The sequence below is a fragment of the Typopeltis vanoorti genome, chromosome 24, assembly GCF_054136105.1.
Source record: "Typopeltis vanoorti isolate ZY-2024b chromosome 24, IOZ_Tvanoo_1.0, whole genome shotgun sequence".
Lineage (NCBI taxonomy): Eukaryota > Metazoa > Arthropoda > Arachnida > Uropygi > Thelyphonidae > Typopeltis > Typopeltis vanoorti.
Window position 1 is genome coordinate 33,348,637 of NC_143572.1, and position 13,331 is coordinate 33,361,967.

The 13,331-nt window shown below is 34.3% G+C and overlaps 1 protein-coding gene across 2 annotated transcripts in view; it reads left to right on the forward strand.

Moving 5' to 3' along the window:
• The window catches only part of LOC150093090 (uncharacterized), a 217,207-nt gene extending 204,765 nt beyond the window's left edge, over positions 1-12,442 (forward strand). Inside the window, exons 14-15 of one of the 2 annotated variants that reach the window (XM_090413726.1) lie at positions 6,280-6,428; positions 11,041-12,442. In XM_090413726.1, coding sequence (XP_090269852.1) covers positions 6,280-6,428; positions 11,041-11,106 — 215 coding nt within the window. In that variant the 3' untranslated portion in view covers positions 11,107-12,442. The remainder of the gene's footprint in view (positions 1-6,279; positions 6,429-11,040) is intronic. The other variant, XM_090413725.1, reaches the window with a different exon arrangement.
• The last annotated feature ends 889 nt before the right edge of the window (positions 12,443-13,331 follow it).

The following is a 13,331-nucleotide window of genomic DNA, read 5'->3' on the forward strand; positions in this document are numbered from 1 at the left end:
CAAAATGCATAACCTTACATTTTGTCACATTAAATTGACATCCATTCTCCTTAGTCCAGAACTCCAATCTATCTAAGTCATCTTGCAAGACTTTGACATCTTCTGCATTCACTATCGCCCTACCCAACTTTGCATCATCAGCGAACAAATGAACTGTCCCACTTAGACCCTTCCCTATATCGTTAATGAACAGATTAAACAGCAGTGGTCCAAGAACAGAACCCTGTGGCACACCACTAGTCACAGGCCGTTTTTTGGACTCTACTCCTGAATAAACTACTCTTTGATATCTCTCCATCAACCACCTAGCTATCCATCTCACCAACCCTATATCCATTCCCATATGTTGTAGCTTACGGATTAGAATTCCATGTGGTATCCTGTCAAACGCCTTTGCCAGGTCCAGCAGTATCACTGTAAACCCATTTCCCTTATCCAGTTCAGCCGTCACCTTGTTATAAAACTTGAGCAAGTTACTGAGGCATGATCTACCCTTCACAAAGCCATGCTGTCCTCTGTACAGTATCTCATTTTCATCAATCCATTCCTGTATTTTTCCCTTGACTACTTTGGGAATGTAGTCAAGGGAAAAATGGGAATGTATATGGCTCAATTCCTATTGGCTATTTAGTCCACTTAAAGGAAACATATGGACATTAAAAAGGTTCTGAAGTTATTAAAATATACAGACCATAACTGGATCATCTGTGTGGATCTTAAAATGGTGAACTTTTTACTTGGCTTTCAAAGAGGATATACAAAGTTTCCGTGTTTTCTATGCTTCTGGGATAGTCGAGCTAGAAACAACGCTGGAGTCAGAAACATTGGCCTCTTAGAATATCCTTAAATGTTGGAGAACAGAATGTTATAAATCAACCTTTAATCGACAGAGAAAAAATCATTTTTCCACCTCTACACATCAAACTAGGTCTTATGAAGCAGTATGTTAAAGCTTTAGGTTTACAAGGTGACTGTTTCCAATACATATGTGAAAAATTTCCACGACTTAGTTATGAAAAAATTAAAGCCGGTGTATTTGATGGACCGCAAATTAGAACTTTAATGAGAGACCCAAATTTCACGAACTCTATGAACGAAATTGAGAAAGAGGCCTGGACTTCATTTACGATAGTTGCGAATAATTTTCTTGGAAACAAAAAAGTGTGCAATTACAAAGATCTAGTGGAAACAATGCTTGAAAATTTCCAGCGCCTAGGTTGCAACATGAGCATAAAGCTTCATTTCCTATACAGTCATCTTGATAGATTTCCCGAGAATTTAGTTGCTGTAAGCGATGAACAAGGCGAAAGATTTCATCAAGACTTAAAAACTATGGAAGATCGGTACCAAGGAAGATGGGATTCTCACATGATGGCCGACTACTGTTGGAGTATTCATAGGGATTGCCAAAAGAGAACACACAGCAGAAATTGCTACAAACAAAAATTTATTACCTGAAACTCATGTGTAAGTAAAATTGTTATTTTTTTTTATAAATATTCTTGTAATTTTTGATGAATATTGTTAAGTAGTTATGTATCTAATTATCGGCCTCTCTCGCATTCAAAGTGCCAGTACGTGCCGTGGCAGGTTCTTACGCATTTATTCGTTTACTAACAAGTGAGAGCGGTGAGCGCTGCGATTCCGATCTGCGCACCGCTTTGAATAATAGGCTATATCTTCGGGAATTTTTCGAATTTCTTGATAAAAAGTTAGGAACAGATTTTTAAAAGTACATACTTTCAGAAAAGAATATTAAAAAATCGATTTTTTTGATCCTCTAAATAGTACTGCCTCCTTAAGACTATCAAAAACTTGCCAATTAGCAAAAAGAAAATGCCATAGAGGAAAAACCTGACATGATAGGGAAAAATGGGTTTGATATTTGAAATCAGGGCAACCAAATTAGTAAAAAACAAGTCTCATATAAAAGTCAGTAAAAATTGTGTTGGACAGTGTTATTCATAGAATCAGCCTCAGCTCTAAAAAAAAAAAAAAATCATTCCAAACCAACAAATTTGGGTGCATGAGACTGCCCCAAATTTGGGAGACTTACATCACGAGAACATCAGCCCAATGGCCAAGACAACCCAATATAGCCTGCTAGGGGGCACCATCAGGACTTTAGGAACAACAGTAGTTTCTTATCTTCTGCCTCATTTGCTTTTTGTAGTGCCTGCGTGCACATGTCATAGTTGTATGTTCCCATGAAGATGGCAATGTGACATTGCCGAAATATAGGAAGTATTTATTAAAGTTTCTTTTAATTAATATTTCAGTATAAGTTGCAAATTCCTTAAATAATTTAATATCATCACTTGTCTAAGTATCTCTCATAATGCAAAGCACATCTCCTTGCTGACCTGTATAATGCTATGCATTAAGGGAAGGGTCACTACCCAGACCTGTTTCGACCTTTATTGAGATCTCATCAGTAGGAGCCAGACCCAGAGGTGATACTAAGGTGGAAGTAATGGAGAAGTCATATTTACCTATATGAGTTGATTTAAAAGGTGTCTCACCTGATTATTAAATTATTCTGGATTAGAGAAAGATGCTGAAAATTTTTTTCCCACTTGGTTAGACTATAATAAATTTAGTTTAATCCTTTATCCAAGTGTAAGCAAACAAATTTTGTGCCTGAAGTATCTTCAGGACTGAGACAACTCATGGTAAAGGTGGACTAAGTTCTGATTCCTCAATAAAGGTCGAAACCAGTCTGGGTAGTGGCTCTTCCATTAATGCATAGCATTATACATGTCCCCAAGGAGATGTGCTTTGCATTATAGGAGATATTAAGACAAGTGATGAGAGCTTAGTCCACCTTTACCACGAGTTACCTCAGTCCTGAAGATACTTCAGGTGCAAACTTTGTTTGCTTACTTACACTTGGATAAAGGATTAAACTAAATTTATTATAGTCTAACCAAGTGGAAAATAAATTTCCAAGGTATCTATAATGCAAGAATACTCTGAATAACTAATTTGATTGAAGTTTTGTTAAATAAATATAGTTGTAAAAATCATGAATATGATGAATAAATGACAAAGTAATTAAAGTAGACACACTGCTAATAGCTATAATATACTGTCCTCTTAGACTTGGTTGCTTCAGCTATGATTTCAGTCTAAAACAAAAGACAGATGAGAAGACAATGGCATGATCAAAATGATCATGCCATTGTCTTCTCTCTATGTATTTGGAGTTGCGTCAAAGAAAATATATCTCCAAATATGTGTAGAGAATTCTTGCAAATATTGCAAGAGTTTGATTCAAAGGAAAATGAACCAGTTATCCATCAAGGGACTAGCTTAGTTGGCTGGCTGACCAGTTGGGTAGCATCTTTGCTTTACAATCTGCAGTCTATGAAGTTTGAATCTTGGTCTGCTGTGGACATGGATATTTGTGAATTGTCTTTAGATGGTCTTTATCAAGCTTGTTTTGCAAAACAATAGGTGCAGTATGCATTCATTGTTAGCAGGAAAAGTTAAAATCAAAATTATTCTGCATCTTTGACATAAATTAAAGATATCAAGAAATTATATGCTTGGTTTAATCCTTTATCCAAGTATAAACAAAGTTTGCACCTGAAGTATTTTCAGGACTATGGCAACACGTATAAGGAAGCTAAGACTTCAGCTTCCACTGAAGAGACCTCAATAAAGTTCAAAACCAGTCTGGGTAGTGACCCTTCCCATAATGCATAGCATTATACATGTCTGCAAGGAGATGTGTTTTGCATTATGGGATACTAAGGCAAGTGATGTGAAGTCTTAGCTTCCTTATACGAGTTGCCCTAGTCTTGAAAATACTTCAGCTGCAAACTTTGTTTGCTTACCCTTGGATAAAGGATTAAACCAAGTATATAATTTCTTGGTATCTTTAATGTATAGTATAACCAAGTGAAAAAACATCTTGCATCTTTGTCACTGTTAATAAAACTGCCAGTACACTACTGTTGCATACTGTCTCAAAAACTGGTCTCTTTAATAGTTTCAGAGCATCATCCTGTTCACCGATAACTTGAAAAAAGTGTACTATAGGTTTTATCTTTCATGGATAAGTCATTAAAAGAGAAAAAAAAAATTCTTAATCTATCTAAAGGTACTGCACCTCAAGCAAGAAATGTTGCCCATTGCTTGCAAAACTCGTGGATCAAACTACCTCCACCATAATATACAGATCATCCTCAGTGTTGCAATTTGCTACTTGGACCATTTCAAAATGATGTATTGGGGAGGATAGGATTTTTATTAAATGCAAGTATGAGGGTGGTCTGAAAAGTTCTCAGCCTAACAATAAAAAAAACCAAATTTATAATTTCAAAATTATTTTTATTTTTCAACATAATCTCCCTAAATTTAATACATTTATTCCAGCAATGCTCCAGTGCCATTATACCGTCGCTGTACTGGTTCTCAGAAAGATCTGCAAAATACCCCTCTACAACTGCAATCACCTCTTGATTGCTTGATTCGAAGAAAAACGCTGACCAGCGAGGAAGGGTTTTAGTTTTGGGAAGAGATAGAAGTCAGAGGATGCCAAATCTGGGGAATAGGGTGGATGTTCCAACAATTCATAGTGCAGATCTCTTAATTTTCTCATTGCCAAAACACTTTTGTGGGCAGGTGCATTGTCCTGATGAAAGATAATTTTTTTCTTCTGCATACCAGGTCTTTTCTCACGAATTTTTTCATCTAGTCTGGTTAAAAGATGGGAATAATATTCCCCTGTTATTGTTTCTCTTTTCAAGATAATTAATAAAAAAAAAAAAAGCCTTTAGCACCGCAAAACACCGATGCCTTGACCTTTCCTGCTGATGGAACTGACTTTGTCTTCTTTGGCACTGAACAACTGGCCTCTGTCCTCTGTTTTGACTGCTGTTTGGATTCTGGTGTGTAATGGTGAATTCAAGTCTCATCCATAGTAATAAATCGACACACAAAATCAGTTTTATTCTTGTTAAAATGCTCCAAGCACTGTTCAGAGATTTTCATGAGAGTGCATTTTTGATCTGCTACGAGCAAGCATGGCACCCATCTTGCGCAAAGCTTTTTCATTTGTAATTCTTCATGCAAAATATACCCTAGACATTCTTTTGGAATGCTTATAGTCTCAGCAATTTCATGCCCTTTGACTTGCTGGTCATCCAATACCATATCGTGCACTTGATCAATGATTTCTGGTGTTTTTACACTTTTTGGATGTCTTCATGTGGATCATATTCAAGGCTGGTACGGCCACATTTAAATTCGGCAGCCTATTTCTTAATTGTCGAAAACGAAGGAGAAGCTTCAAATGAATTTCTTTTGTTGTTAAACCTTCTTTTGCAAAGAATTTTATAACCGCACGATACTCACTTTTATCTATTTCAAGAGTACAGACAACTTTTGCTTCAGACAGTTGTATAAAACATCTACTTGATAAAATGACTTGCAATTTCAGATGGATGCTTATGACAGATGTACCAACTTAGAAAAAAAAAATCTTGCTGATACTGTTGCCATCTATGGTTGAGGCTGAGAACTTTTCAGAGATCACCCTCGTATGATGTCTGCAAAAGCTGAGGAAGAATCAGTACTAAAATTTGGATATCATTAGAGATGCTTTGTCAAAAAAAAGCATGGACAATCTACATTGAAGTGTTTGTAAATGCAGCAAACTTAAAGGAAAAATGAAATTAACTGAATTATAAATTTAACTAATCAGCCTTTAAACAACTTTTAATTCTTAAAAAGGAAGTATTTTTGTTAAAAAATAAGATATGCCCAATTTATTAAATTAAATAAGTATTAAAATTTTTGGTAGCGTTATAATTAGGGATATGGTAACAATTTCAATTTAGAACCATATGGTTTTATATTTTGAAAATACAATATTTTTTGAAAGAGTTAAAATAAATAATTTCATATGGAGGAAGGAAGTGGTGATAGTACTTGATTGTTGCCATGTTAGCAGTACATCTATTTTTGGTAACTACAACCTGGAGTTAATATTTGTAGCTTGCTTCAAGTTGCTCTTAGATTTATTACTTTTTATTGCAAATATAGGAAAAAAACAGTGTAAAAAAATGAATTTATGTAATTATTAGTTTTTTAAAAAACTAAAGATGGTAGTGATAGTCATCATGATTTTAATGGCTGTAGTATGAAGTCCATCATCAAAGCTAGAACTGAACCTAAATTAGATTGTTAAATCAGTGTCATTTGAATTCAATTTAATATGCTTGAATTGCAATTTATATTTGTCAGCTAATATTTTAAAATGTTATTGTATAGGTACTTCTAGCATTACAAGCACATCCTCTAGTGAATCACCTAATTTAAGCCCTACTACACAGACTTCTACAACAGTCAAAAGTCTCAGTGTAGCAAAAAAAAGCCTTGATGAACAGTTAAAAGATCTGGACTCCAGGCTCTCTAGTAAGGTAACATTGTGATAAAGTAGAAGTGCTTTCCCCCTCCCCCTCCCCTTTTCTCTCATCTCTTGACTATAGATTTGGCTGTTCTAATAACATGATGTGTTTGGCTGAACTTTCTTTTGATAGTATTTTAGCACTGCTTTATACATTGTCAGTGGCATAATAAAGTTATGTATTTGCATTCTTGCTTCCTGTGGAACGTGAGTAATATCCTTGGTGAGCATGACTAGCAATTTATCTGCAGATGTTCTGTGTCCTTATTATCTATAAATTGTATGCCAGATCACACCTAAAAGGCTTATGAATTACTTAACAAGTATTCTTGTTACATCTGCTCTGGCAGGTGTGTCTGGAGGAAGCTGAGTAAAAAGATGCTGCTTGTAAGCATCTTTTACATGTTCCTCTTGACCTCCAAATTTTCCCAATTAGTAACAAACAAATAAATGGGTCTTCTGTGGATAAAAAGATAAATCCTTTCTATGGAAAAGATAAAAAAAATTAAAAAAAAAAACATTATCCTTTTAGAGATTTAAGTTCATGGCTTTTCCGGTCTCATTTCATTGCTTGTACCTGACTTCAGCATGCTCCATCTGAGTGATATCAAAGTATCTTCTTGGGTAGTCTTACTTTCAATGTTGAAAGCAGTCTGTCGACATGTTCAGTCTACTTTTTTGTATTTGTGTTTTATCCAAAACTAAGTCTATTTTTAGTTTCATCTTTCTGTCCTTGTTCCAGAGAGTACAGCTTGCTGTTCATCAGAATTTCATTTCTGCAGTTTTTATGGTCCATAATTCACTTTCATACGGTAGCATTCCTGTATGCTTTTGAACTGGATTAGGTTTGAAATTTTGGTATCAATGGTTGCCTGCAAAAAAAAAAATAAATAAATAAATAAATTAAAAAAATAATTAAGTATTTCACAATCCAGTTTAAAGGCTGGTTTTATATTTTTCTTCCATTTCTTCACTGTTTCATCTATATAGAGATTAAATTAAGAGTGGTGACGTCGTTGGCATGCATCATCGAACAGACTCCTGCGTTTATTAATTTCCATGCATGACTTTTTCATTTGATTGTTTTGATATATATTAGTTATTGCTGTGAGCAGCTGGTTTGGAATGTTTAACTTCTTGAGTGATTCACAATTTGTTTCCTTATGACTTTATCAAACTCTTTCTAGTAAGAAATGCTGTGTATTATGTTGAATTCACTATGCTTTTCCATGAGAATTTTAAAATAAAAGCTGTTTCAAAAGGGAACAACCACAAAGCCTGTATAAATTGCAAATTTATCTTTTTATCATTATAAGATACCTCTTTAGAATCCCAGGACCATTATAGAAGGACACACTATGCTGTATTTTTGAACAAGCACAATGCAATTAATAATTGCATTGTGTTTGTTCCCTGGTTTGTCTGTTTTGTAGGAATAAAAATTTTCCAATCTATATGCTTTTCTAATTTCATATTTGCTGTTCATTTCCATCTTTAATCTCCAAAACCACCTACTTTGAACCAAACGTAATTATTGATTTTCTTGTTAGTTATACTCCCATCTTTTTCCTCGATTTTGTCCATTTTAAATATAGTATCCTGTGTGTGTGTCCACTTAACCATATGTTAGAAATTGCTGCCTTTTTTTTTCATTCCTTAACTCAAGTTCTTCAACAATTCATTGACTTATTAATATTCACAATCTTGACTTCTCTAATTGTATTAACACATGAGAAAATACTGAAGTATTTGCTCTCACAATATACAAATCTTATCCACTTTTATTCATTTCTTTATTAATGATCCTTCTGCTGTACTATTGTATTATTTTCCATAAGCAATTTATATCATAGTGCTATAGGTTGTTTTCCTATAGAAAAATAAACATTTTATTCTGACTGACATTGCCAAATAATGACTTTTATTATATCTTTTTCTCCTCTGTTCTCTGCAATGTTTTTCCATTGCATTCTTTCATTTTATTTTGAATTCTTGCTCTATACCTGAGCACTTTGTTTTCTAACAAGTACAGCAAGACAGTTTGCAATAAAATGCATGTTGAAATTAGTTCAAAATAGTCCTGTTTATCTCTTTGCCTCTGCTAAAGTCCATATTTTCAAAATTAGCTTAACATGTTAAGTCCAGCGGCCTGTAATGGCTAAGTAACTTAGCTTCATAGAAACCTAATTATGTATGAGTTTAATGGAGTGAAAAAGCAGCACTAGGAAAGGATTAAAAATAGTATTTCATTCTTCCACTATTTCACCTCAGAGTCATTGTCAGGGAATACATTGTAAACTGGGATCTTGAAGTATTGATGGTTGCATAAAACTTCCCATGTTTTGGGAAGTTTTATGCAACCATATTTATTCAAACTAGGATTATTTTGAAGAGCAGCAACAGATTCTAAAAGCAGTCTTTCTCTTTTAATTTACTGTGCTGGCACATGGTGGTTTTTCCCCAATTGATTCTGAGCTGTATCCAAAGCAGCCTGCAAGGCCAGATTGACTATAGTCGTGACTGCTGATGTATTTTTTATGTTCTTCCATGCAGATGATAGCTGATCTTCCTGTCTGCCCATAGTAGGGCAACTCACAGGAACAAGGACTCTTCATATGTGGAACTGAGAAAGGAAGTTTGTCTTTGGTGGAGCAGATAAGGATAGCTAGTTTCAAGTGGGCTTGAAAGTGGTGCAGAGATTGTATTTCTTTAAGATTCTGGCTATTTTTTCTGATTGCCTAAGACGTAGAAAATAATAGCATTACTAAAATCTTTTTTTAGAGAAGGTCATGGATTGGAGGAAGGATTGATTACTTGTTTGATATTAGGAGAACTGTAGCCATTACAAGAGAAGTGTCATATCATTGGGATTGGAACAAAGGTTTTAGGCTCTATGAGTTAGTGTTTTAATGACACCATATTGTTGGGGGGGGGGGGGTGAATGCATCTGCCTGTGAGAGTAGGTTTCCTGTATATTGTAAAGGATATTACACCAAGGTAGATTATTATTAGGTTCCTTTTCCATTGTCAATCATTTATTTTCCTTGAGTTGTTTGTCTTGAGAGATGAAAAAACTAAGTTTCTGGTGGAGCAAAAGTATAAACTACCACCTCTATATGAGCCATATAAAATGTATTTGGCAAGATTTATCCTCCTGAAAACTTGGATTTTTCATTCTCTCAAACAGGATGGAGAACGCACAATTAAATAGTATAAAAAAAATAAAAATTTGCTTTGTTTAAAAATTCTTTACATTCTGGATAGGATTCAAACCTAGGGGGGGAACGTTTTGGCACCAGCTGAAGTGTGTGTGTAGGGGGGGAATCAACTTGACTCCGACCATCCTCTATTCTTTTTGGGAATATGTCAAAACTCCATAAGAAGAATGGTTTCTTTGGACTAGTTGTAGAAAAAGCATGCATTCTCTTAAAATACTTTGGAAAACTTCTAGCTTCTGGTATTTTTGTATAGAAGCTACAAATAGATAGTAGCAGCAGATACCAGTCAGTTTGGATATATATATTTTTTTTTACTGATATTCCCAAAGAGCAATTCATTTATCTGTCAAAACCTTTCTTCCAGAGAGTGAATCCCCACAAGTTAAATTCTTCAAACAGAAAGGACAGATATTAACCAAGAAGTCTTTCTTTCCAGATAAGTTAAAATCCACAGTATGATTGCTTGTTGATATCCTGAACATTTGGTTACATTTATAAAAGAGCTGACCAACATTCTAGTATTCCTTAGGATACAAGGAAATTTTTATAAAGCTGCTTTGTATTCTGAAGTATAATGCTTTGCAACTGGTGGTGAGCTATAACAGTATTTTTTAAGGAAATTACAACATGCCATCAAAATTTAATTACAATAAATATAACATTTCTGGCAGGGTATACATGAAAACTGATGTGCATGCAGGCACTACACTAGGTAAATGAGGCTGAAGCATGACAACTAAAGCCTGAGCTCCCAGTGGGCTAGAATTGGTGTTCTTGGTTATTGGACTAAAGTGCTTCTGATTCATTCTGTGAGGCAGTTTCATGCAACCAAACTAGAGGAAAGTGAGAAGACTGCACATTACATTAGTTCCTCAAAATGAAACATAATCACCTTCCATGCTTTAGGAATAATGCAAATGCGTGCATGTTCAGATGATACTTATATGCATGGCTCATCATTTCCAGTGGAAAACTTGATTTTAAGACTTATTCTCCATGGTAGACAATTTTATATGTAGATCTGCCTTACACAATAAATAGTAGGGCCTAAAATAATGCATATAGGAGACAACAGACAATAAAATAAATAAGCTCGCTGAGAAAATCTTAAGTTTGGCAGATCAAGAACTCTAAGATCTTTCTCTTCCAGGAAGGTTACAGCATTGTATATTAGATATGGTTTCCATAAATTAGACAGACATATTATTTTACTAGGTTAAGCCTGCTTAACCTAGTAAAACATTGGATTATATGGAAATTTGGTTATGAAATCAGTTTTAGTATTGTTGTTGAATGTAATTTATTAAAGACTTATGTTACCATAAATGTTAAAATGCACATATTTCATGTAGATTCCATGCATGTAAAAACATTTTTAATTACACTTGTAACAACCTTTACTTTCAGGACTCGATAATAAGTGCTCTGCGAGCAGAGAAGGAGCGGTATCCGAGTCACTTTTGGAAAGTGTGAAATGGAAATGACCGGTGATAGGATAGATTCCTTTGTATAGACTGAAATATAGCCTGGTCAGCTATTTACTACCCTGAAAAAACCTAATACTACAGACTTTGTTTCTTCCTCCATATTGAGGGGAAAAGGCGCACAATGGAGTACTTTCCCATGGTGAACCTGTTGCTGTTCTGCCATAAATATAATATAAAACATTATGTCAGAATGTGATGTATCTAAATATCACAGTATCTAAGTCTGCATTTTCTTATATAATTGTTGAATTGTATAATATACAAAGACTGTTAGCCAGTGGCATTTTAGTTCCTAATTTTGTTAATTTTTGCTTTACAAAAAAAAATTTTTTTTAATAGGAATGTTTGATTTCTACGGGACAGAAATCTCATATTTAAAATGCTAAATTTTGCTTCATTCCTTCTTGTAGATGGGAAAAAAAAATGTATTTTGTAAATTTATTTACATTTTTTTAGTAAATATAAATAGTTAAACATTGTCTTCTTTGTTGTGCTGGTCATGACATGGAGGATTTGTAAAAACAATGCATTTGTTTGGCATTTATATGTGTTTATATACTCTATAACCGAAATTCCATTTGGATGTTTTTCCGAGTAAATCAACATCAGTCAGGTGGCAGTTGCCAAATGTTTTTTATTGTTGTTGTTAAACACCTTGTGAAGAAAATGTTTCTCATTTTATTTATTGTAACTATGTGACAGTTCACCAAACATATCTAAGATTTTATAAGTAAAAATGGTTCACAAATGTTTATCAAAAATCAAGTGAATTACTGGTTTATAGGATTGTCAGCTGGGTTGTTTCCTTTTCTATCTTGGCTTAAAAAAATAATGAAGGTGGCTAAACTTGATTGAAGCTTTAACTTAGGAATTATGGGCTTTTGGCAACTGTTCAAACTCAAGTGTAGATGATCTGCTTGGTTATTGAATGTAGGCTGTTATCAAATGAGCTGAATTTGTGTGTGTGTGTGTCAAGAAAAAAATTCTTATATTTCTCCTGGTGCTTGTTTAGATATTTAAATATATGGTATTGCTCTTTATTGTTATGCTTAAATTAATTTTGAAATAAAAGCAAACAGACTATATAATATACACACAGAAAGGGGGGAAACAGTGAATTTGTTTCCATTTTTTTTTAAATTCTAAGTCATACAGAAGATTTCATTGACCATTTTTTATGAAGTTTTGAGTGTTCTCTGTACAAGATAACTATAAACTAATTTCAGTGCCTTATCTGTTTAAAAACTGCATATGCAAAAACTGTGATAAATACTCTGATAGATGCCTCAAAAAAATAAAATAAAAAAGTTCAGGCATTTTTAGTTTTGTGTAAATTATTCACATTTATCATAACATTAAATAAGTGCATGTTGATTTTCTTCTCGGTGGTTTGGGTGAATAGCCTTGATTTCCTTTGCTGAAAGCACCCTTCATCTGTTCATGATCTGATATAGGCATCTGCTCTAACATTGAATATAGATATTTCTGGCTGAACTATCATTCCATGTTCTGTCCCAAATTCCCATCACTAAGTAAATGAATACTTGTGATGGGATGATGAGGCCTATATTTGGATGTCATGAAAAACAAATCTCACTGTCTAGGTTTTTTTTTTTAAGTACTGTCAGAGTAGTGTGTGTGCTGTACAAAAGTCAATTGATTTTTTTTGGGGGGGGGGGAACTTTTGCTTTCCATGCTCAGATATTCTTCCATTATCAAGAACACTGTACCTGGTGTCTGCCTAGTCTTGTCATAAAAGGCACTTTGAACATCTTGAACACCAAGTCACCCTTTCCTGATAAACACCTATCCTATATTTGTCTTTTCAAAAATCATGGAGAATTCCATCACCTGAGGGGTCCACAAATTAATGACTAGCAATATGGATTTTGTCATTGTCCACAGCTGATCTCATTGGCTATTGCCACCCTCCTTTGAACAGTTATGTGGTTTGGAGTATTTTTAGGGCATTTAATTGGGCCTGGTTACCTGATCAGCAACTTATGTTCTGCGCTCTACTATTTTCAGTTCTCTCATTGGTCATTTACTATCATAATAGAGGGCTTCCACTTTCCAGATTTCTTCAACCATGCTGGAATACTTCATTTTTTTTTTTTTTTTTTTTTTACTTACTCAGTGGGTTGGTCACATTATCTTAAGGATGGCAAGTCATCATTCAGATGATTGGGATAGGTGAAAGTGGCACAGTGA